This window comes from Papio anubis, chromosome 19, assembly GCF_008728515.1.
Source record: "Papio anubis isolate 15944 chromosome 19, Panubis1.0, whole genome shotgun sequence".
Lineage (NCBI taxonomy): Eukaryota > Metazoa > Chordata > Mammalia > Primates > Cercopithecidae > Papio > Papio anubis.
In genome coordinates this window covers 41,945,773-41,970,689 of record NC_044994.1, presented here as the reverse complement: position 1 = coordinate 41,970,689, position 24,917 = coordinate 41,945,773, and the positions used below count along the sequence as shown (strand labels likewise).

Below are 24,917 nucleotides of genomic sequence, written 5' to 3'. Positions count from 1 at the left end.
CGTTTGTTATGTACTGTCTTGTATAAACTGTCCTCTTCAAGCGGGGATGCTCAGAAAGCTCACACAGCAACTGGCTTTTTATTCTACAGTGCCATACTCAATATATGTTTGAAAACATACTGGATTTTGAGTGCTAGGCTTAGCTTTGTAGAACACGTGAGTGGTTGAAAATGGTGCACATATCTCTGAAGATTGGAAAGTAATCTGTAATAATGTAAATGAAGTTCATCTACACGATTCTTAACTGAATAGCTGTTGTGATTATAGCTAACAACATATACATCATGTGTGTCCTATGCATTGCTAGGCACTGTTCCACCTGCTTTCAGGGATCTTTACCTTTAAGCTTCACACTAACCTGATAAAATAGGTACTGCTGTTTTCCCCCATTGTATAGATGAGGGTACTGAGGCCCAAGGGGAGATGAAGTGACTTGCCCCAAAGTAGACACCCAGCTGGTAAGTGAGCATGTCATGATTCAAACCCAGATCTGCCTAGCCTAAAACTCATCCTTTTAATGCTTAAGCCAAATAATGGTGCTAAGCGTATATGCTTGGGACAGTGACTGAAGATGCTTGTCCATGTGGATAAAAATAATAAGAGTAGGCTCTGGAGAGGAGCAGCAATGATGAGTCTTGCAGGGTGGGGAGGATTCACGTGGACAAAGAAGAAAGGTATCCCAGTTGATAATAAGAATGTGCACAAAAACCTCAGGCACAGAATGGAAGATGCTGAGATGGCTCAGGTGCCTGCACATTGGTGTCTTTTAGTCTATGCCTCACCCCTGACTTTAGCTCAAGAGTGCCTGATGAGCTGTACCTCAGTGGCATCAGGTACTTCACGTGCTGCAGGAAAATATTCTTTTTTATTTCTTTTTTGTAAATGTGGCGACTCACCTCTTGTCTTGCTTTTTTTTTTTTTTTCCTTTGGCAGCTTTGACCCAAAGAGAGCAGTGCAGCAACTCAGAGCCTGCGGGGTATTGGAGACGATTCGAATCAGTGCAGCTGGCTACCCATCCAGGTAACTAACGTGCCCGCCAGCTGCCTCTTGGGACTGCCCTAGAGCAGCCAGAGTTTGGTCCCCCAGGGAGCCCTCTTGTATACCGTCATCCAGAAACAGATCCTTCAAAACGGTTCTCAAACACTGAGGCCCAAGCAGGATGCTGATGGATCCTTCAAAACGGTTCTCAAACACTGAGGCCCATGCAGGATGCTGATGGAAATGAGACTCTCAGATGAGCCTGAAAAAGTGGGAAGGTTAGCAGTCATGTCCGCTTGGCTGCTTTTCTCTAAAGTCCTTTTCAGATTTCAGATTTTTGGCATTGGTGTAAGTGATAAGCTAGCTAGAGTTAAAAAGAGGATTTCCCCTTTTCTCAACTCCCACCTTGTTCCCTTTACCATTCCCCCACCCTTTGTCACAGTGGGAAAGTATACATGTTTACCATCTTAACCACTTTTCAGATTTTTTCAATAGGTTTTTTTGGGGAGAACAAGTGGTGTTTGGTTACATGAATAAGTTCTTTAGTGGTGATTTCTGAGATTTTGGTGCACCTATCACCCAAGCAATGTGCACTGTACCCAATGTGTAGTCTTTTATCCCTCACCACCGCCCCCCTTTCCCCCAAGTCCTCAAAGTCCATTACATCATTCTTATGCCTTTGCATCCTCATAGCTTAGCTCCCACTTATGAGTGAGAATGTACAATGTTTTGTTTTCCATTCCTGAGTTACTTGACTTAGAATAGTGGTCTCTAACTCCATCCAGGTTGCTGTGAATGCCATTATTTTGTTCCTTTTTATGGTTGAGTAGTATTTCATATATACATACCACATTTTCTTTATCCACTCATTAACTGGGCATGTGGGCTGGTTCCATATTTTTGCAATTGCAAATTCTGCCACTATAAACATGCATGTGCAAGTGTGTTTTTCGTATAATGACTTCTTTTCCTCTGAGTAGATACCCAGTAGTGGGAGTGCAGTGGCATGATCTGGGCTCACTGCAACCTCTGCCTCTTGGGTTCAAGTGATTCTCCTGCCTCAGCCTCCTGTGTAGCTGGGACTACAAGTGCACACCACCATGTCCAGCTAATTTTTGTATTTTTAGTAGAGATGGAGTTTCACCATGTTGGCCAGGCTAGCCTCAAACTCCTGACCTCAGGTGATCCATCTGCCTTGGCTTCCCAAAGTGCTGGGATTACAGGCGTGAGCCATCATACCTGACCCAAATGGTAGATCTACTTTTAGTTCTTTAAAGAATATCCACACTGTTTTCCATAGCAGTTGTTCTAGTTTATGTTTCCACCAGCAGTGTAAAAACATTCCCTTTTCACCACATCCATGCCAACATCTATTTTTTGATCTTTTAGTTATGGCAATTCTTGCAGGAGTAAGGTAGTATCCTATTGTGGTTTGGATTTGCATTTCCCTGGTAAATAGTGATGTCGAGCATTTGTTCACATGTTTGTTGGTCATTTGCATATCTTCTTTTGGGAATTGTTTTCTCATGTCCTTAGCCCACTTTTTGATGGGATTTTTTTTTCTTGCTACGTTAAGTTCCTCATAGATTCTGGACATTAGTCCTTTGTTGGATGTATAGATTTCAAAGATTTTCTCCCACTTTATGGGTTGTCTGTTTACTCTGGTGATTATTTCTTTTGCTGTACAGAAGTTTTTTAGTTTGAGTTCCATCTATTTATCTTCGTTTTCATTGTGTTTGCTTTTGAGTTCTTGGTCATGAAGTTGTTGCTTAAGCCAGTGTCTAGAAGGGTTTTCCCAGTGTTACCTTCTAGAGTTTTTATGGTTTTTATGTTTTTATGGTCTTACATTTAAGTCTTTGATCCATCTTGAGTTGATTTTTCTATAGGGTAAGAGGTGAGGATCCAGTTTCATTCTTCTACATGTGGCTAGCCAATTATCCGAGAACCATTTATTGAATAGTGTCCTTTCCCCACTTTTTGTTTTTGCTCTGTCAAAGATCAGTTGACTGTCAGTATTTGGTCTTATTTCTGGGTTCTCTATTCTGTTCCATTGGTCTATATGCCTGTTTTTATACCAATATCGTGCTGTTTGAAGTTGGGTAATGTATTGTCTCCAGATTTGGGGGGTTTTTTGTTTGGTTGGGTGGTTAGTTGGTTGGTTTTTTTGTTTGTTTGTTTTGCTAATCTTGCTTTGGTGATGCAGGCTCTTTTTTGGTTCCGTATGAATTTTAGGATTTTTTTTTTCAGTTCTGTGAAGAAATATGGTAGTATTTTGATGGGAATTGCATTGAATTTGTAGATTGCTTTTGGCAGTGTGATCATTTTCACAATATTGATTCTACCTGTCCATGAGTGTGGGGTGTGTTTCCATTTGTTTGTGTCATCTATTATTTCTTTCAGCAATGTTTTGTTTTTTTCCTTGTAGAGGTCTTTCACCTCCTTGGTTACCATCTTAGCCACTTTTAAGTGTACAGTTTAGTGGTATTAAGTACATTCCTTTTTTTTAATGCTACCATCACCATCATCCATCTCTAGAATTCTTTTCATCTTGCAAAACTGAAACTGTGGAATTAACAATATTTCCCTGTTCTCTCTCCCCCAGTCCCTAGCAGCCACCTTTCTACTTTCTGTAAATCTGGTGATTCCAGGAACCTCATATAAGTGGAATAATACAGTATTTGTCCTTTTGTGAGTGGCTTATTTCAGTTAGTATACCTTCGAGCTTCATCCATGTTAAAGCGTGTGTCAGAACTTTCTTCCTTATTAACGCTGAGTAATATTCCATTGTATGGATGTATCCCATTTCGCTTACCCATTCATTCCTCAATAGACTCCTGTAACTTTTAAATTAGAATGAAATCTGTGGTGGGAAAATAAAATTTCTTTGAGTTAAAAAATAACTATCATGCTCTGATTTGCCTTGCGGATAAGCTACTGAACCAGTCCAGAGCTTGTTGGAGCTATGCCAACACTGGATGCCCTCTGGACACTTCCCTGAAATAAGGGTAAAGGGTGGCTGGTGACCCCACTAGCTCTTGTGAAATCACACTTTCTACCAGCGTCATGTAGACCAAACATCCGCCATTAATTGGAGCTGAACTGAACAGTGTAGCAGCCCAGAGCCCGTCCCACTGGGACCCTCTGTCCTAACAACTTGCTCGTATCAGAAGGTGGAAGGAACCAGAAGTGGGAATGAAAGGATGTGATATGGGCCTCCCCTCCTCCCTGTCTTCTCTCCACCTGGCACTCTCCCACTATAGCGGAGGAACCATTTCATATGCAGTGGTTAATTACCCATAAACAACTTAACCACAAACAATTCCTAAATGTTTGGCCTGAGAAGGAAGCTGCTGATGGAATTAGGAATTTACATTTGACCTGGAAAGTACAAGAGCTGTCAGTAATCTGCAACACCCAGGCAGTTCTTCAAAACCCAGCAGGTCCCAGCATTGTTCAGGATGAACTGCTCTAGCTAAGTTGAAGGCTGTTATTTTCTTTTCAACCACATCTGTCCCTGCTTAGAAAAAAGGACAGAGAGTGTCCTAGGGCTGTCTCTCATTTTTTGACCTTAGGGTCTGAACACAAATAGCTAACAACTCTGTTAATGAGGTGGGCCAAGCTTGTCAACTTAGATGAAGGCCTGGCACTCCTTTTCCCAGTCTGCCCTGCAGTCTCCTACATCAGCTTTTTGATCGAGGGGATGGGGCTCAGGCAACGGGTGTAGTAGTTCAGTTTTGAGTTCAAACCACTAGTCTGATGAATTAGACTGCTTTTCAGTGCCTGCTTACAAGCCCAGGGTTCAGATCAGACATATCTTCATCCAGTTTAAGAACTAGGAAAGGACCTTAAGGAGCTGTGGAGCTACTTGTTTTCAAACCATCTTCCACAGGCAGCTGGCTGCACTCCTGCTCCTGGCTCTCGTATCTGCCAGGCTTCCAGGAGAGGACATACCTACAGAAAACATTTCCTTATCCACCGTTTCTCAGAACTGTGCACTGCAACCCATTTATGGGTTAGGATATCAATTCAATGGGTTGTATCAATGAAAAGAGTCGAACTATAGAATATTTGAAGACATTTCTTCTGAGCCAAATATGAGTGACCAATGGCCCATGACACAGCCCTCAGGAGATCCTGAGAACATGTGTCCAAGGTGGTCAGGCAACAACTTGGTTTGATACATTTTAGAGAGACATAAAACATCACTCAACACATGTAAGATATACAATGGTTTGGTTCAGGCAAGTGGGACAACCGGAAGGTGGGGGCTTCCAGGTCACAGGCATATTCAAAGATTTTCTGATTGGCAATTGGTTGGGATATTATCAATAGAAAGGACTGTCTGGGTTATGATAAAAGGTGGCGGAGACCAAGGTTTTGTCATGCAGCCGAACTCCCCGGGTATCAGGCTTCAGAGAGAATAGATCATAAACGTTTCTTATCAGATTTAGAGTCTGTTCTATCAGTAATTCCAAAGCGAGGAGGGTATAATGAGGCATGCCCAGCTCCCCATTCCCAGCATGGCCTGAACTAGTGTTTCAGGTTATCTTTGGAATACCCGCAGCTGCGAGAAGGGATCCATTCAGATAGTTGGGGGCTTTAGAATTTTATTTTTGTTTTACAGTTGTGACCAATATACTGTTTTTGGTTTTTTCAGGAAATAACTTGGGGTGGAAAATGGGAGAGAGCAATTTGGGGAGGAAAGGACATTGTGGCATGGTCATATTTCAGTGTTATCTATAGGGATGGGTGCATCAGGATGTAAAGCGCATGTTTACAAGTGAGACACAGACAAGGAAGTGAACTGCTCAAGATTACCAACCTGGTTGGTGGTTGAGCTAGGCCTATACCTGCCGTTTCTCTGCCCCAAGCTATGTTGTTGCTGCTGCCAAGCATCTTACTGCTCGTGTGCAGGAAGTGTTACCATCCCAGCAAAGGTTTATCAGAGGAGAAGGGGGTAAAGCGAGATCCTAAGAGACTGCCCTCTGGGGCTGGCTCCAAACCTAAGACTCAGTACAAAACTATTCCCTCTTCTTTCTAGCTTGTGGGAGTTCAGACTGCAGAGCTGTGGCCTGTCAGAGAGCTGAAAGAGCCTGGTAGTTGAATTCTTGGACTTTGGAGTCAGGCCTGGATTCAAACGTTGACTCCCACACTTCTTGGCTGGGTGACCTTGGAGAAGTAAATTAATCTCAATGAGGCTGGGTTTCCTTATCCTTAAAGAGAATGATCATACTCACTTGGTAGGTTGTTATAAGGAATTAGATAATGTATCTGGAGTTCTCAGCCAGCACTGGACACTTGAGCATTTAATAAGATATTTATTACTCATTGGGATATGAGCAAGATGCTACCTCCCTGTGGGTGTAACTATCTGGATAGAATGTGTCTATCTCAGCACTTTATGGTAGTGTTTTTGTGAAATCCCAACATGTGTGGCCACCTCAAAAGAGCACTCTGAAATTCCCGGATCTCTCCAAGCAATTAGAAAGCTCAGTTTAAAAAACATGTAAAGTCTGTCAAAACAGACTGGAGCTGAATGTCCCATGTTAAACTGTTGAGGATCACTGTACGAGAAACTGAGGGATCACAGGTCCTCACAACCATCCTGTGCTGTACAGAGCAGAGGTCTGGAGGCGAGCAGAGAGACCCAAGGTGCTCATGGAGGACTTGTCAGGTAGGAGCTGTGAACATTAGGACCATGTCAAGCAGGGGAGAGGAAACAAGGAAAGCATGTGACAATGAGGTATTCTAAGCCAGGTGGAACCTCGGGGACCCCTCTAGTATACAAGGGGCCACAGATTTCACAAAGAACTTTTTAACAGAATGAATTGTTCAATAATAGGACAAGAGTCTGCACAGGATGTTGCTTCAAGGGTTTCTCCTTAGAGAACGTTACAGAGGAGCTAGAAGTCCATGGATCTGATGTGGTTAACCATAGACCATGCTCAGGCAGAGGTCTATACACATCTCTGCCACCTCTGATTCACCGGCTGAGCTAGCGTGAAGCCTTGCTGTGTGAAATCAGAGTGATGGTGTGTGTTGTCCACACTCCTACTGGTCTTGCTGTCTCCATGCAAAATGGTCTGTTTTAGAGGGGGAAGCCAGTGGGGAGAGAGAGGGTTTTGCTTCTAGGGGCTCACATGGGCTCTATGTAGAATGAGAACAGTTTCTGGCCTTTGTGGTGTCCCTGTCTCCTGGGAATCTTTCTCTTCCATGTCTCATCCTGCACTGAGCATCTAGCCCTGTGCTGCTTCCTGGGAGGGATTGAAAGATGCAAGTCATGGGCCCTGCCCAGCAGGAGCTCACAGCAGGGAAGTGATATGAGATTGAAACAGAACAACATATGTATAACCAGATGCAAGGTTGTAGTGCAAGTGCAGAAGGAGCTGCAGCTTCACTGAGGAGGTGAGACGAGCTGGGCCTTGAAAGGTGAAGAGACTGTCTGCCAGGGAGCAGCATGATGCCTGAGGCTAGGAGCCACAGTAAGTTACAGAAGATTTCTCTGGCCGCTCACTGCCCCATTCCTACTGCTTATTCCTCTAGTTGTAGCATGCTGGGAGACCAGGTGTGATTTTGCCTCATCACAACGTCATTTTTAGCAGCTAAAAGAATGCATTTCCCCAAAGTCTTTAGACCCGTATGGAAAATGGATTCTCCTACTATTCATTCCACCTCACTGCAAATCAGAGCTGCCAGCAGAGTCAAAATGCCCACAACCCCTGGACTCTTAAGGGGCAGCTGATAGCTGTCTTTTACTGCTATTCTAATTGTTTCGGACTTTTTTCTAGCAGATACTTACAAGTGCGTCTGTACCATTTCTTTTTGTAATTACAGGTATTGTGGAAATTGTAGGGAAGGAAGGAATGACTGTATTTCTGGTATCACAGGAACCATTCTCTAATTCTGTGACTTAAATGTGTGGACTTAGATCCAGAATGCTGCCATATCCTCCTGGCATTTGCCATCTTAGCAGGTTTTGCTAAAGGGTCAAAGAGAGGATTCCCTCCCCCAACTGCTATTTGAAATGTTAACTTTTGGAAAGAAGCACTGTGGTTTTGTGTCACTTTTGTTAGTACTGTATTGAGTTGCAGTCGAATCATCCTCACCATTTAATCTAGAGCCTAATCCTTTTCCTCTCACCACAACCAAGCCATAGCACATAGGATGGCATTTACTTTGAGGATGAGTGGTGAGAAGGTGGGAAGCTATTACACCTGTAATATTTTGACTCAGCACCATTGCTTAATCTTCTCCATCCGCCAACCGTGGTAACCGTTTGGAGTGACGTCTCTGATTAAAATAATAATGCTACCTAACTGCTTAATCCAGGAGATTGGTGTGTGTCTACTATATCTGGGGATAAAGCAAATGAGGTTTAGTAGATACTATGTGCCCAGTAAGGTGTTAGCTACTGAAGGAAATATACAAGTGTAATGTGTGCTAGCTTCAATGTGGAGTTGAACAGTTATTTTATTGATCTGACTTTAGGAGACCCTCATGGGACCAGAGGGACCTGAGTTGGGTGCTGGATAAATGGATAAATTGGGAGTTTTCTACAAAAATTCAGCTCTTTGGCTGCTAAAAACTCAGCACAGTGAAGTGATTCAGCTTTTATTAGCTTGTCAAGTAACTATACAACTTTGAACAGCTGTTTCCAAAAGAAACTTCAATGGCCTTCTTTGATTGAGGGAATTACAATTTATGCCATCTCCAACATTCCTTGTGAGGAATCAGCCAAAGTGAGGGAGATGGCAAAGGAAAAGAAAATGCGTCATCCCAGTCCTGCAGAAGCCTGTGATGAATTATCCACAGGGCTGCTCCCCAAGAGCCCAAGCAGAGGGCTTTTTAGGCAGAGTTCCTGCATCCAGCCTACTGATGCCCTGGAAGAGGAATTCTCACCCCCCTTCCTCAAATTAATACATGCCATTTGCCACCAAAATCCACCAAGCCAGAGAGCAGGAATGTAGCATTGCAGGACAGCAGTGGCTGCTGGGTGTTCCCTCAGCCTGCCCTCGGGCTTCCCTATCTATTTTTATCCTCCCTGAGAATTATGGCCCTCTGTGAGTGTGATTTAAAATGAAAATGTATCACTCAATTTGAAATGCTGTGCAGTGGCTAAGAAATATGTCCATTGTTATGCACATAAAGCACTGTGATAAATGCACTGCCCAGGAACAGAGGCTCATCCACCCGTCACCCAGCTCCTGGGTCTCGTGCCTGTGCGGTCATCTGTCTCCCTCTCCAGAGAGTCAGCAGCTTTGTGTCCTGGAGAAGTTGTGAAGCAAATACTGCTTACCCCGAAAAGTGTGTGTGTGGCGGGGGGACTACTTGAATGTGTGATGTTTATATTAAAAAAAAAAAAAAAAAAAAAACTCTGCATGAACTTGAGTTCTCCTTCACACCATCCCACCTTTACTTCATAAAAGTGGTGCTTTCTGAAAAGACTTGCACTTCTTCCTCAACTTCCTTCCCCCCAACCCCCTAAAGAGTAAATAGCATAAGATTGGAGAACTAGAGGAAAGCTTTAGAAGTGGCTTGCTTCCTCTCCCTATTTAATCATGGTTGAATTTAAAACCAATGCACAGTTACTTCCCTTGCTATTAAACATCCCACAGAGGAAGAATAATACAGAACTGATTTTGGAATGATATGAGTCATTATCTCAGGATCTCACAGCTTTTGGGTCTGGCTCTTTTGCCTGAGATCTGTCTTTGTTCCTTTGGACTGGAGTCTGACCCGGGAGTTCTCACGCAGGGCTACGCGTCAGTCATGAGGACATGCTCAGCAGCCTCAGAAGCTGGGTGGCCTCAGACCTGTTAAGTCAGAGCCTGAGACTGAGCCCTGGACATCTGCATTTTGACAAGGTTTCCCAGGTGATTGAAAAATGCATCCTGCCTTAAAGTCATTACCCTGGAAGCATGTGTTGGCCCCTGGGTCAACTATAAGCTACTTTGTCACATCCAGGCAGTGTTAGGATGGATCGGGTTTTCCTATTTGTGTCTCGGCTCCAGCTCAGAGCCAGTGGGGAGGAATTGTTTCCTTCTCTCTGCAACAAAGTTCTGCAGGCTTCAGTTCTAGGGCCGCTAAAGGGGGCTGGGCCTGTGTTCCCCTAGGAGGCCCAGGACATAGTTGAGGGATAAAGGGAAAGGCAAATATGGAGTGTTTCTGATGGTGTGAGTGCTGGGTGAGCATCTGACAACCTTTGCACTAGGAACCGCTCCATGAGTTTCAGAGCTGAAATGACAAATCGTATATATTACTTTATAAAGGCCACCCACAGACCTCTTATGTTGTCATTATGTTATCTTTTCAAAATTTAGGTATAATTTATCTATAAAATTCACCCTTTTAAAGTATGCAATTTCAGTGATTTTCATTATATACAGAATTATACAACCATCACCACTGTCTAATTTCAGAGTGTGTTTATCACCCCAAAAGGAAACCCTGTGCCCATTAATAGTCCCCGCTCCCAGCCCCTGGAACCTACTTTCTATTTCTATAGATTTGCCCAGTTTGGATTTTTCATATAATTGGAATCATATAATATGTGTCCTTTCGTGTCTGGCTCTTTTCATTCAGGGATGTTTTCAAGAGGTATCCATGCGCAGCATCCATCAGTAGTTTATTCCTTTATATTGCTGAATATTATTTCATCGGATAGACGCAGCACGTTTTATATTATCCATTCATCAGTGGATGGATGTTTGGTTGTTTCTACTTTTGGGGAAGAATGCTGCTATGAACACTTGTGTACCTGTTTTTGTGTAGACACATTTTTTCTCTTGAGGGTATACCTTGGAGTGGAATTGTTGTGTCATATGGTAACACTCTCCTCTTCTGAGGACCTTCCATACTCTTTTCCACAGTGGCTGTACCATTTTGCATTCTTACCAGCAGTATACACGAGGGTTCCCATTTCTATGCATTCTTACCAACATTTGTTCTTGTCTGTCTTTTTCGTTACAGCCTTTCTGGTGGGTGTGAAGAGATACCTTGTGATTTTGATTGGTGTTTTCCTGATGACTAATGATGCTGAGCATCTTTCATGTGCTTAGCCATTTGTACATCTTTTTTAGAGAAATGTCTATTGATCTCCTTTGCCCATTTTTTTATTGAGTTACTTGTCTTGTTGTTGAGTTATAGGAGTTCTTTATATATTAAGAATATGAGAACCTTATAAGACGTATGACTTGCAAATATTTTCTTCCTTTCTGTGAACCATCTTTTCACTTCCTTAATAGTGTTCTTTGAAGCATAAAAGCTTTTAATTTTGAAGAAATCTATTTATTTGGTTGTGCATTAGGTGTCATAACTAAGAAACCATTGTCTAACCCAAGGTCACAAAGACTAACATCTGTGTTTTCTTCTAAGAGTTTTACTATTTTAGGACTTTGATCCATTTTGAGTTAATTTATGTATTAGATGTGAAGAACCCAATCTCATTCTTTTGTATGCATTTATCCATTTGTCCCAGGACCATTTGTTGAAAGGATCACATTGACCATTGAGGAAGGCAAGATTGGCAGTGACAACTTAACTTAATGGATAAAGAAATATACCCAAGAAAAGTTAAGTGATCAGATCAAGTCCTCCAGATAGAAAGGGGTGGAGCCACCATACCGCATGTCCACAGGTTAAGGATGCCTGTCCCTCTGAGCCTTTGATAAGGTGTCCCTCTCTTCTCTGATTTTGGCCTCTTATGTCCCTTTAGAAGTTTTGTCCATCCCCAGTATACTTCCAAGGGAAACTCTTGTATGCAGTATCATCTATTTCTCTGCTGATTTGTTCCTTCAAAAAGGGAAAGAAGCGTGTGTTGCTTGGTGGCATAATAAAGATTATCCATGTCTCAATACCCAGAGAGAGCCTGTTGGTCCTGGTAGGTATGCCTTCACAGCATGGCCAAACAACTCTGCCCCGCAAATTGCTACTGGTTTTCATGTGAGACCTTGTAGGGAACAAAGTCCCACTGAAGCTCATAGATTCCTGTAAGGCTCTTTAACAAGAAGAGAAGCATGCTTCCTGCATTCTACCTCCATGTGACGAGGAATCCTTGAGCTAGGTTGCATGATGGTATAGTGGAGTACCTGAAAGGATGCGTTGACCCACCTAAGTCTGACCGGCGGAGCCCTGAGGGATTCTTTATCATTTTCTCGGGTTACCCATCAGGACATCTTTAGAGATTCTTTATGTGGACTGATGTCATAGAAGTTATGTGACTTAGAGCCTTATGCTCTTACTGGAGGGACTCTAGGGTTTGTTTGATCCAGCCAGTCACCTCATGAGGAAACATGCCCAAGGGAGAAGAAGCACAAAGTGCTGTAACTCTGCAGCTCCATGCCGTCTGTCCACATTGGTCCATCAGGGCCCTTGCAAGCAGGCATGTTCTTCTGCAGAATATTTGCACGTGCAGATGGTTAAATCCAGTGTTAGGCTCTATATGGGAGCTTTGTTAGCCAAACAACATCCCAAAACTACTGCGCTTCCTGCACCATTCTCAGCAGCTGTGCCACCGCTCCCCACCTTGAGCCTGAGGAGCTCATTACAAGGAGACATCTTTCCAGATTGGTGGGTTCTGCTGAATGCCTGCCCTGGTTCATCCCATATTGGCCTTTGTTACTGTCTCTGATCTCGCCCTCTTCCTACCAGGAAGCAGTCACGGGTCCTGAGCTTCTCCCATACACCCAATTGTGACTCCTTGACCCTGCTCCCCAGCAAGCTAGAGGCACTCCAGGTGAAGAAGGCCTTGATTCTGGAGGAAGCATGCCACTGAAGTCCAGAACGCTCAGCCAGGCCCCTGACAAGCAAGTCAGAATCCAGGGAGAGCAGGGCTGAGTAAGAATTACATTCCTGGAGTCACTAGACTTGGGATGAGGGCTCTTCTCCCACCATTGATATGGAATGAAATGGAAGAGCAGCCAAGCCCAGGATTGGGTGATGGGGTTAAAAGATGCTCCTGGCCAGCGAACCACAGAGCTACACCAAATGGGAAAGGGCGTCTCCATGGCCACCCGATGAGGGTGGGTGTCATGCTATGGAGGTGATGGAAGTCAAGAAGTTATCCTGCACTAAAACCATGTTCTGGAGTAAACTTTTTACAAACATTTGGGGGCATTTTTGATGTCTCAGTGAATGGAGTCGGGGATAATGATTCAAAGATGCTGCATGGGGTTAGGACTGTCCCACACCCAAGGATGCTGCCCCAAAGCCAGTAGTACCCTCTGTGAGAAACACTGGTAGCGAGAAAAGATTTAACATGTTGAATGGTCAGGAGAATACCCATTTTTAAAACTGTAATTGGCAACCAAGTATAAAGACACCATGACAATAGGGGCTGTAAAGGTTAAACAGGGATCAGAGACAGACTTGAAGGAGGTGCAAGTCTTGCAGAGAAACTGCCCTTGCATGAACATACCCACAACGCGAGGTAGAATGCTCTCTGTCCCGCAGTGGACTCGGGAATAGCTAAAATGCTGTGAGAGGGGGAGAGTCTGTCACGGCAGCCTCAAGAAACCCTGGACAGCCCGTGGTCTTCATGAGTGGGCTGTTACAGCTTTAGGTGATTGCAGTGAACGCCCACCCAAAGGTCCCCACCAAATCAGAGAGCCCCTTTAAAAAGTTCTATTTTTGGAAAAAGAATCACAATTTCTCTTGAGCTTTACGTTGAAGATTTTCCTCTCAAAGGTGAGGGAGCCTTTCTTGTGAGAGTTTTATCTCTGAGGGTTTTCTCACAGAAATCCACAGAAAGGAGAATTCACATTTGATGCTGGGTCTTTCAGGGAGCGACGCATTTACAGCCCTTATGCCCGGACCCTGTAGTGGGCACCGACCTCTCTCGGTCCTTCCTAAGGGTGTCCCCACACTCACGGCCACGAAGCAATGGTGCTGCTTCTCAGTGGACGGTTTCCCTTCACACAGGAGCTGGCATCTCCTCTCCCCTCAGCCTGTCTGCACACCCTGTCTGTAGTACAGCTGTGTGTGAAGGACACCTTTGTAAGAAAAGGGGAAGGGAGTAGCTTAGGCAGGAAAGAAGAGAATTATGGTCTTTAGAAGCTTTGGAGCTCTCCATACACCCCATCTCTTGAACTCCCTGGCTACGAAAGCCCTGTGGGTGCTTTTATGACGTAGGTGATGTTCTCTCCACTGTACAGGTAGGGGAGGGGAGGCATCCGGGCTGGGACTGGCCCCAGTCACACTGCCGGCTGGTGTCAGAGCCAGGCTTCTGTCTTTCTGTTCTCCAGGTTCGTCCTGTACTGGCCTTGATATCTTTGCAGCCACAGCTCCTCACTCTAGTAATTTCCTTGAGTTATGGATCTGTCAGCAGTAAGAGGTTTTCAAATTAGAAGCATTTAAGGTTTTTAGCCCAGCTAAATGATGCTTTAATTATTTCCCCAGTGAAACTGCAAACTCTTAAGGAGAACTAAAACAAGTGTGTACGCAAATAACCATGGTGCATAATGTGGGCAGTGCCCTCAGAAAGACACACAGAAGGAAAGGGCAGGGCAGCTTTAAAAGGGGAGACCGCACCTGAGCCTTTGGGTCAGCAAAGCCGAAAGAGTCGAAGAAGGATGGCGAGCATAGGGACCCAGGGGACTCCGACTCTGTGAGGCCCTTTTTCATATGGTTTCTTCCACCTGATTCTTACCCAAATCCATCTTGCCCCAAGAGAAGTGTCTATATTTAAAACTTGGGGGCCGACACAGGAAGAGCCTGGAAGAAATTCAGTGGTGCTGGTGTATATTAAAAGAAAACGCACATCTCATGGACAGCTTGTCAGCTCTGGCAATCTCTTTCTCAGGCTTCCAGCATTAAGTTGTTCAAGTATGGGTCAGGGCTTAGGAGTGTTCTGGATACTTACTGTACATGATAAAATAATTAAAACAGCATATAGCTAGGCAAATAACCTTAAATGTTTCCATTTTTAAAGCCGCCTGTTAGAGATAATCAGCGACTCAATGGGTTTGGTTCACAGTCTTTCCACTACTAAAGGGGCAGGAAATAGTTTCTGCTGGGTGAGTAAAGGGCAAAGGGCAGAGCAACCCTTTCCCAGGCCATAAAACAGAGACCTCGGTGCTCTAAGTGCCCTGCGCCCTTCCTTCTGAAGGGAATCCACATGGACCAGTAGCCTGATGAGCAGGGCCTTGTAAAGACTCATGAGCTCTGAGCAGAATACGGGCTCTTGTTCCCGTGTGCCACTACGTGCGTGACAGACGGGACCAATTAAAGAGGGAACGGGCATAGGGACAAAGTAGGTTAGTGGTTGCCAGGACCTGTGAAGAGGGGAGAATAGGGCAGAGTAGGGCGTGATAGTTGCACAACTTTGCAAATATACTAACAGTTATTGTACACTCTAAAGGGGTATATTTTACAGTATGTGAGTTATAGCTCAAACTTAATTTTTTAATGGTAAGGAGCCATTTTACATAGAGAAAAAGGAAAAGGGAGAGATGTCATTTTGTTGTTTGCTCTTATACTCACCCCTTCTCTGAGACCCGTGACTGTGTTAGATGTCTTCCACCAGACCAAGTAAAGTGTTTGCAAAGGAGCGATGAGGAGAGGGAAAGGCAAGGAGCTCAGCCTCCATTTTCCTTCTCATCCCAGGCTGCTGGGAGGAACAGGGCCTCCTAGGAACCCAAGGGCCGCAATGCTGGAAGATCTGGAACTCTAAGAGGACCTGCTCCAGAGCACGGTGTGCCCCTACTGCCCACCATGCTGCAGCTGAATCCAAAGCTGTATGTGATATTCCACAGTACTTGTTTTTCTTTTTTCCTTTTTTTTTTTTTTTTTTTTTGAGACAGTCTCTGTCACCCAGGCTGGAGTGCAGTGGCATGATCTCAGCTCACTGCAGCCTCCACCTCCTAGCTTCAAGTGATTCTCCTGCCTCAGCCTCCTGAGTAGCTGGGACTACAGGCATCCACCACCATGCCCAGCTAATTTTTGTACTTTTAGTAGAGACAGGGTTTCACCATATTGGCCAGGCTAGTCTCGAACTCCTGACCTCAAATGATCCACCCACCTCAGCCTCCCAAAGTGCTGGGATTACAGGTGTGAGCCACCATGCCTGGCCAAACTTTTACCTTGTTTCTTTGGACATTTTTAAAGGGCCCTCTTAAAAGGCAGATGTGCTCCAGGAGAAGGGATACAAGCCACTTACTCTCTTTTAATATCTCAAAATGAGTGAGTTTACCTGAGTTTGAGACTGGAGAGTTCCCTGGCCCCCCCGTCACAGGGTGTGCTATGGGGTTGTGGCTCTCTCTTTGCTGCTCTAAGCTCAAACCCCTTACGGAATGGGGAGCAGGCATAAGGGCAGGTGCAGGAACCGGGACAAGCCCTTTTGGGCTCTAGCGCCACAGCAGCATCTAAGGGTGGGAGCCTGCAACTCCTGAAGCCCCAGTGTCACAGTGCTCTTTTAGCTCTGCCGTCAGTGGATGGCTTAAGTGTTAACCAGCTCAGTGCCCGCTTGGTACCTGGGCCCTTGTCCAGCGTCCTGGAAGAATCGGGTCACACATGGACTTGAATGATGGTTCCTGGGGGGTGGTTATTGAGTGGTGGAGGTGGCTCTTAGCGGGATGAATGGGGAGCTGGAAGCGGGGTATAGAGTGGGAAGATGATCTTCCCCTGGAGTTTGACCATGCAGTGGCCGAACTCCTCTCCCAAACCCCCCAGGTGAACTCCTCTCAGTGTTCAGATGCTCTTTCTCTTCTCTCTCTCTCTCGTGCTGTTTTGCCATTCACCTGCTTGTCTCTTTGTCTCCTTGTCTGCCTTTGGAGCCTGGGGTTTGGAGTTTATATAGGTATAGGATAGGGGGTGTGGTGGGCCAAACGGCAACTTTTTGGTCACAAAAACAGGAATGCACCTCCTCATTTAGGGCCACAGGTATCCAGGCTTGAGGGTGGGACCTTTGCCAGGGAACTGTCCTCTTCTATCCAGTATTTCCCTGTCTCCTGTCCATGTCAGGTAGTTGGACCGTTACATAAATTACTTCCATGTGAGGGGTATGGACAGCACATGCCTCGGAAGATGAGAGTGGGTGCTGCCTGTACACCTCCGCTGAGGACGCAGAGAAAGTGGGAATAGGCTGGACTGACCTTCAGAGGGACGTAGAGTGAAAATTCAGTCTCCTTAGAGTGGAGATTGTGCTGAGTCACTACATGACTGTATGTGGAAGTTGTTGAATACCTCCCAAAAATTGAGAGAATAATCAGTTTCAGGAGAATGAGTATATGTATGAATTGAGACCACCTTAATGAGAAAGGGACAGACCCTACCTGGGAATAGCAGATTTGCTTATCGGAAAGACTGCATTTATTTAAGTGGAGATCATTTCACAGACCAAGGGGAAAACTTAGCCTTTCTTAAAGATTCATCTCCCACACAGACCAAAACAGCACTCACCTACATAGGTAGGGGTGTTGTAAATGCTCTTGATTATGTGAATTGCTGGACATTTTCTTTACAGTGGGCCTGAATTACTCTAATAATCAGAAGAAAAAAATCACAAGCAAAATCTACTTTGGGGAGAAAAATAGTTCCTTCTATACTGATGAAAACATAAACCGTGTTATCTCTCCAGGGGTTAGGTTACGGCCACTTGTTATTTGTTAATGTACATATTTCTGCATTTAAACAGCTTTTTACAATGAGCAGTATTCTATAAGAAAACCAACATTTGAAAATAAAGCTGTGCTCCAGGTAAGGCTCCTGCTTCTGAGGAGTGGAGCACTGCATGCTTGGGCAGTATATTAGACTGTTCTCATGCTGCTAATAAAGACACTATTGAGACTGGGTAATTTATAAAAGGAGCTTTAATGGACTCACAGTTCCACATGGCTGGGGAGGACTCACAATCATGGCAGAAGACAAAGGAAGAGCAAAGGAACATCTTACATGGCGGCAGGTGAGAAAATGAGAACCAAGCGAAATGGGGAACTGCTTGTAAAACCATCAGATCTCATGAGACTTATTCACTACCATGAGAACAGTGAACAGTATGGGGGAACCACCCCCAGGATTCAGTTATCTCCCACTGGGTACCTCCCTCAACGTGTGAGAATTACAGGAGGTACAATTCATGATGAGATTTGGGTGGGGACACAGCCAAACCATATCAGGCAGAAACCTCCTGTTTAGTCCTCTAAGAAGTACCTTCAAAGCTCACCTTTTTTCCAGCCCTCCACACTGAAATTCTTGGAGGGCCCTGGGGAGGACAAACTCCCCTGGAACTGTTCTTTGCTGCTCTGAAGAATGACTTTGCGCCACAGTGTAGACCCCATGGGGCACTGTTTGAGGTCACTCATGGCTTTTGTGTGGCCAAGAGGCAGGACATGTCATCTGATGCCCCTTTTGCTTTCCCTCCAGGTGGGCCTACCATGACTTTTTCAACCGGTATCGGGTGCTGGTCAAGAAGAGAGAGCTCGCCAACACAGACAAAAAGGCTATCTGCAGGTCTGTCCTGGAGAACCTCATCAAGGTGAGCCACACAGCCCAGCTCCAGGAGAGGCCTGACCAGGGCCCCTAAAGATTGAAGGGGTGGCATTGTTATCTACATTTTTTTTGGTCTTCATCCTTCTTATTGAATCTATTTCTAGGATACTAACCCATTTTCCTACATCAGTGACTAGGAGAAAAAAAAAAAAAAGACAACCCAGTCACCTACCTAGAGCACTTCCCAACCTTTTTCTTTTTTTTCAATACTCTAAGTTCTAGGGTACATGTGCACAACATGCAGGGTTGTTACATATGTATACATGTACCATGTTGGTGTGCTGCACCCATTAACTGGTCATTTACATTAGGTCTATCTCCTAATGCTATCCCTCCCGCTTCCCCCGACCCCATGACACAGCTCAGCAGGCATAGAAAATGGAATTCTGTGGCAGTGCTCCTCTCGAGGACACCAGCTACGGGGAGTCTGTCCCTTGCAGACCCCTGACCCGGCGACGGGTGAATAAACTACACTGACACACAGATATTCTCTTCTGCCAGTCCAGCTAAGCGTCTGAGCCACTTACAGGCTCCCTGCTGAGTCCTGTAAACAGTTGCAACTCGGCCCTCATCAGCTAGTCAGACTCACATTTATGCAGTAAGATTAATTAAAAGCTTGAGTCAACACCATTAGAGAGTAATTGACATTGTGGACTTCCCGAATAAAAAAGCCATTATGCACCCATGGTACATCAAAGGTTAGTCTTAAGATTATATGAGTAAACAAGCTAGCTAGGTAAACTGCTCTGCCTTTCTTTATTACTATTTTAATTTGTTTAAAGATAAAGGGATCAGGCCGCCTTCAGCCAGATCTGTTACCGAAGTTATGTAAACTTCTCATCCTTCCAAGAAGATATGTGTCTATTTCTATAACTATCTCTAATATTTTGCCCACCAGCCTGACTGAACCCCAACAATTCTTTATACAGCTCGCTTGAGTTTATGATGAGGCTGCTCCTGACTGCAAGTTGCTGGCCCAAATCTCTGGCTTCTCCAGTTCTCAGGGGCTACATAGCATGGCCCATCTGGTATACCTGCGTAAGGGCTCTGATGCGGAGCCCAGGCCTAGCCCTGAAGCCAGCAGAGGAGAAGGTAGCTGCTGCATCTAGCTGGTTGCATCACCAGCCTCAGGCCCTCCCCCAGATACTTGTTTTAAGTAAGGCAATAGATTTTATGTTTTAATTGAAACAATTTGAACTCACACCTGACAGCGGAGACTGAAGAACTATAGAAGCAGAGCTGTTGGGGCCTTTTGTGAGGGGCAAATCCTTAAACATTTCCATGGTGCCAGACATTTCAGGGATTACAGCAGAGTATGATCATTAATGGCTCAATAAAGGTTAAATTATATCAAAAATCACTTGAACAGGGTAATAAAAATTACCTCAGAAGTTTTATTTTTTCAAGTTTTCTGTTAGGAAAATCTGTTCATCTGGAGTAGCTCATTGCCAGATGATTCAAATCTAAGGTCACATTTCATTTTGTAAATGTGTTGCAGCCATCTTCTGAGCATCATCTTAGCTGCTCAAGTCTAGCTATAGACAGTGCAGAATATTATAGTAAATGTAGGCATAGCTTTAAAGTTTCCTTTTTAAAAAGAGAGCCTAAACTGCCCTTGCCATGCCATCTTTTTTTTTTTTTTTTTTTTTTAACAGGGTGAGGGGGTAACAGGCTGGTTAATCAAGGACTGTAGTTAGTTGGACTCTGGTCATTTGAAGTTTTTGCTGTGGTCTACCTTTCAGTGTCCACATTTTAACATCTTTCTTTTTATGGACAAGAAAAATCTCTGTTAAAGGTCAGCTAATTTCAGGGCCTGCGAGCAGCCCACTCTGCCAGGTGGCTGCCTTCTCATTTGTCTGGGGTCATAGTTTCCCTCCTCTGTTCCTTCCCTGGATTTCTCCAGGATTACCACCAAGACCTCTGATTCCCAGCCAGGGAACTCTACAGGGGACCCAGATCAGACTGGCTGAGTCGGCCCTCACACTGGGCTCCCCTCCAGTTAACAGGACCATATGCCACTGCCTGGGGTTGCTGCTGTGATGTGCTCAGGACACTGGGCCTTTCCTGGCACAGTTGCCTCTTCTCTCCACTGATGGGGAGCCTACCTGCTTCTCAGTGCTCGGCTTCAGTGCAGCTTCTCCCTCCTTCTTCCCCTGGTGTAGCATGTGGTACTTCATGTCACTCTTAGAGCCCATAGCATGCTGACCATGTTCCAGATGTGTGTGTCCTTTTTCATAGAGAACAGTGTCTTTACATTGACGCCACCTCCTTAATTATGAGCACTGAGCCTAATACACAGGGGGAACCCACCTAATATTTATGGAATGAATGAAAGAACAAGTGACTTGCCTAAAGAAAAATTATATGAATACATGCTGCTTCCTCTGCCTGCAATGCTTTTTCCCCCTCTTTCGCCTGCCTGACAAAGTGGTATTTGCCTTCCAAACTGAGCTCTGAAATACCTCCTAGTCTCCCAGATGTTAGCTACTCCATCTTCTATGGGCCAGCAGCACTCACCTCCTCCCTCCGTGTATTGCATTCATCCCCTTATGTTGTAATTGAGGACTTGTCATTTCCCCAGACTGTGAACACATAAATGACAAGGGTCCTGTTGTGGCTGTGTTCCTAGCACAATTCCTGGTTGTCACAGGAATATGTGAGTTTGTGCAGCTGGCTGCATGGGAACCAGCCAAGAGCTGCTCATGACTAGAAACCTGCCGGTAATGGCTCATCATATGAGGAATATACAGAAGTCAGCCTCATTTTACAGATGAGGAAACTGAGGCACAGAAAGCTGATATAAATTGCCCAAGGTTGCATAGGTGTACGGATTCTAACTCCCACTGTCTAAACTACATTGCCCTCTGATCCAGTCTGATTGAGTAATGTCACTGAGCGTAGTTATCCTTCCTGGAGACTGAATAGAGACTCTAGTGCTAAAGACTTCCCTGGGACCTTCTGTTTCCTCCTTTTTAGTTTTCTCCTTTTCTTGGGCCACATCCGGACACCCATACTTCTCATGCTGAGTGACCTGGGACTCGTATCAAGAAAACCAAGACTTGACAGAGCCTCCTGTTAACTTAGAAGGGCACATGCCAGTTCCCCACCCTGTCCCAAGCAAGTGCTAAGTATGTTTTAGAATAGAACAATGAGGAAAGAAGTGGGGACAAAGGTGGCCTGCCGGACAGGCACCAGGCGCTTCAAGACCACCTTCCTGGAGAGGCAGCCTGGGGCTGGGGGCTGCTTCATTAGGCTGTCAGTGAGGTTTTAATAAATTGTTGTGGTTGTTTCGGGGAGAAAAGTCGATTCTGGTGGCCTCTCCCCTGCAAGGATTTTAGGAATTGCCCCTATCATTCTTAACCTGAATTTGTTTGTTCTTTAACTCCACGGATACATACCTAATTATTTGTACTCTAATCTAGAGGGGTTAGTGTGAGGGCTATAAAAAGAGTGCATTATATGGACCCTGCCCTCCAGAATTAATAATAGTGTAATCTGACGACGGCCGTAACTCTAGAGGACCACATCATGGAGAGTGGCTGTTGTGCAAGCCTGAACCTTCATCACAGTGGTGAAGGAGTGTATTAACAACATCTACAGGGAGCCCACAGAGCACAAGGAACTACGTGAGCGCTGTGTAGAGGAGACAGTGTCACGAAAGGGGATGCTGCAGTTGGAGACTTGGGGCCTGGGAGACCCAGATCTGGGGTCATCCTTTGATATTTGCTGCAGTCACCTTGAGCAAGTCACTTCACTACTCTAGGCTTCAGTTTTATCATCTGTGAAGTAAAAGGAGTGGCATGGAATGGATTGCTAAGGTTGCTTTCAGCCCTGCAGTCTGACTCTTGGAGAAAGATTCTCAAAAGATGATTGATTGATCTATCAGTGAACAGTCAGTTCTAAGGGTTAAAGGAAGCAGATCTGGGTGGGAGATGTTCTAGAGACACACAGGGTGAGGACAGTGTGGAGATGAGGCTGATGGGTGTCTCGGTGGAGCAGGTGAGACCCTCAGAGAAATCCTTGTTCAGAAAAAGTGGGTTTGTAGAGCATATCATCCCTCCCTGTTTTTTTTCCAGAATAGGGAATGAAGCGCAGGTACTCTGGCTGCTTGGATGTGGTAGGCAGCCCCCAGCCTCTGACTCTGCTTCAGCTGGAGGACCCAGGCTTCTCCCCCTACTCGAGGGTTTAGCTACCCTGCTTTGGCTTCCTGACCCCTCCTGGCTGAGGCATGGAGCTTTCCCCAGCAGGGCAGAGATCAAAGCAGGGCCGTGGCTGCCTCAAAGCTCCCAAGCCCAATCCAGCCCCTGTTCCTCTCAGCATGAGCTGAAGGCCCAGTGGGTGCATGGCTCTGAGCAGACACTGGGAGGAGCGCCAGGCCCAGAGCCCACTCTTGCCAGCTTCACCAGCAGCCTGGCCCAGGCTGGGGACTCAGTCAGTGACACTGAAGCTGGAAGTTGTGCCACCACCTCAGCCTTAGCTCAGCCAGGACAGCCTTCCCTGAGTGTGGAACGTGACTCCTAGTGACCCAATGGGGTTTAGCCTATGAAGAATGATGACTCAGCACTTTTCAGGGCCATTTGCCAACATGAAAAGCAATCTTGTGTGTGTGTTTTCCTTGGACTTGGCTCATTCCTTCCTTTCTCATTATGGTCTTCATGCCAGTGAGCAAAACGAGATGGCAGTTGATTTACAAAGAGCTCTGTCATCGTGGGTTACTCTCCCAGTGCTCTGTCCCAGGCTTGTCCACAGGAACCCTGCTGGGTTGTCTTTCCTCATCCACAGGGGTGAGCCCAGGGAAGGCCAACTAATTTTAACCTAATGGATGTAATTAAGACAGTAATTACAGGTCCAAAACAATCTCATAGTTTTATTTGGGGGTTATTTGCATCCTGTAATTACGCATACAACTCTGTGGCCATTTGAGGATAATCTGTTTAAAATGTTGATCAGATCAGGTCATTCCCTTGCTCAAAGCTCAAACTTGTGGCTCTCACCCCAATTTTATGCTGTAACCTACAAGGCCTTTGGTGATTGGCTTCTCCCACCGCTCACCTTCAGTTCCCCCAGCTAGCCATCCTGGCTCTCCTGATCCTCAGATATACCCAGCAGTTGCACCACTGGACATAAGCATCCACTCTGCCCTTCTCCTGGAACTTTCCTCCTTCCTTCTGTTCTGTGGCCGCCTCCTCCAGCTCATTTAGGTCTTTGCTGAGATGTCACCTCCACAGAGCTGCCTTCCTTGAGCATCCCCATCCCATCCCCCTAGCCCCTAGTTTGTTTTCTTCATAATCCTTACCATTCTCTGAAAGCAGAAACATCTTTATTTGCTTGTCTGTCTGCTCTCACCACGATGTCAGCTCCTTAAGGGCAGGTGTCTTGTTCACTGCCATGTTCTAGAGTCTGGCCCATAGTAGGGTCTTGGGGTCTGTTAAGCAAATGCTGAGACTTTGTGTCCGTCTACAGAGAGGGGTGCATGAAGTCTGGTCAGAGGATTCTGCATTGGAAGAACAAGGGTGGTATGGGCTATGTTATTTCTCTGCTCACTGGTGACCAACCAGATCCCCTCCCTACCTTGTAAAGGACCCCGACAAGTTCCAGTTTGGCCGCACCAAGATCTTCTTCCGAGCAGGCCAGGTGGCCTACCTGGAGAAGCTGCGGGCTGACAAGTTCCGGACAGCCACCATCATGATCCAGAAAACTGTCCGGGGGTGGCTGCAGAAGGTGAAATATCGCAGGCTGAAGGGGGCTACCTTAACCCTGCAGAGGTACTGCCGAGGACACCTGGCCCGCAGGTGAGCCAGGCTGGGGCAGATCAGGGCAGCAGATCATGGTGGGGAGGATGGGGGTCTGCCTTTCTCAGCTACTTGGTTTCTCTTCCTCTGTGCTGAGAGTGGTTCCTGTTGGGGCCATGTCTGCCTCTTGGCTTTTCCCCGGCAGCTGGGCCTACCCCTGGAATCAATGCCCTTCTCACCTCAGAGGGTGGGTCCAGTTTCCATGTCTCCTGGTTCTCCCAGGCTCCCTCCATCCTACCAGCACTAGAACCAACTGGTTTTGCCACAAACCAACCATTTCTCTTTTGCCTAAACCCCAAAGTAAAAAACTACTTTTAGGAAAAGAGACCAATACAGCCTGGCACAGTTAACCTGTGCTTGGCCTCATTACTTACCCCACAGATTTCAGAATGCCTTAGAGTTGGGCGATTAGGGCTGCAAAGGTCCTGGAGGGCCCCTTTTGTGAGTTACTGTACAAGCCAGGATGGAGAGAGAGTGGCTTGTCTACGCATGAGTGGTTACCTAGGGTGGAGCCAGGATGCCAATCAGCCTCCCCTGCCCACCCCCCAGCTCGACCCCGAGCAGAAGAAACTACTGCAGGGTTCCTTCCTCACTGACACTGAGCTGATGAGGCACTGCAGCAGCAGGAGAGTGTCAGCCAGGACAGGCTGAAGACAGCCTGCC

The 24,917-nt window shown here is 45.7% G+C and overlaps 1 protein-coding gene across 4 annotated transcripts in view; it reads left to right on the top strand.

Annotated features, from left to right (window-relative positions):
- MYO5B (myosin VB) overlaps nucleotides 1-24,917 on the top strand; it is a 380,074-nt gene that overhangs the window by 271,516 nt on the left and 83,641 nt on the right. For all 4 annotated transcript variants that reach the window (XM_017951725.3, XM_017951726.3, XM_009192713.4 and 1 more), the window contains exons 17-19: nucleotides 934-1,020; nucleotides 18,337-18,448; nucleotides 24,043-24,254. In XM_017951725.3, the coding sequence (XP_017807214.2) occupies nucleotides 934-1,020; nucleotides 18,337-18,448; nucleotides 24,043-24,254 (411 nt within the window). The remainder of the gene's footprint in view (nucleotides 1-933; nucleotides 1,021-18,336; nucleotides 18,449-24,042; nucleotides 24,255-24,917) is intronic.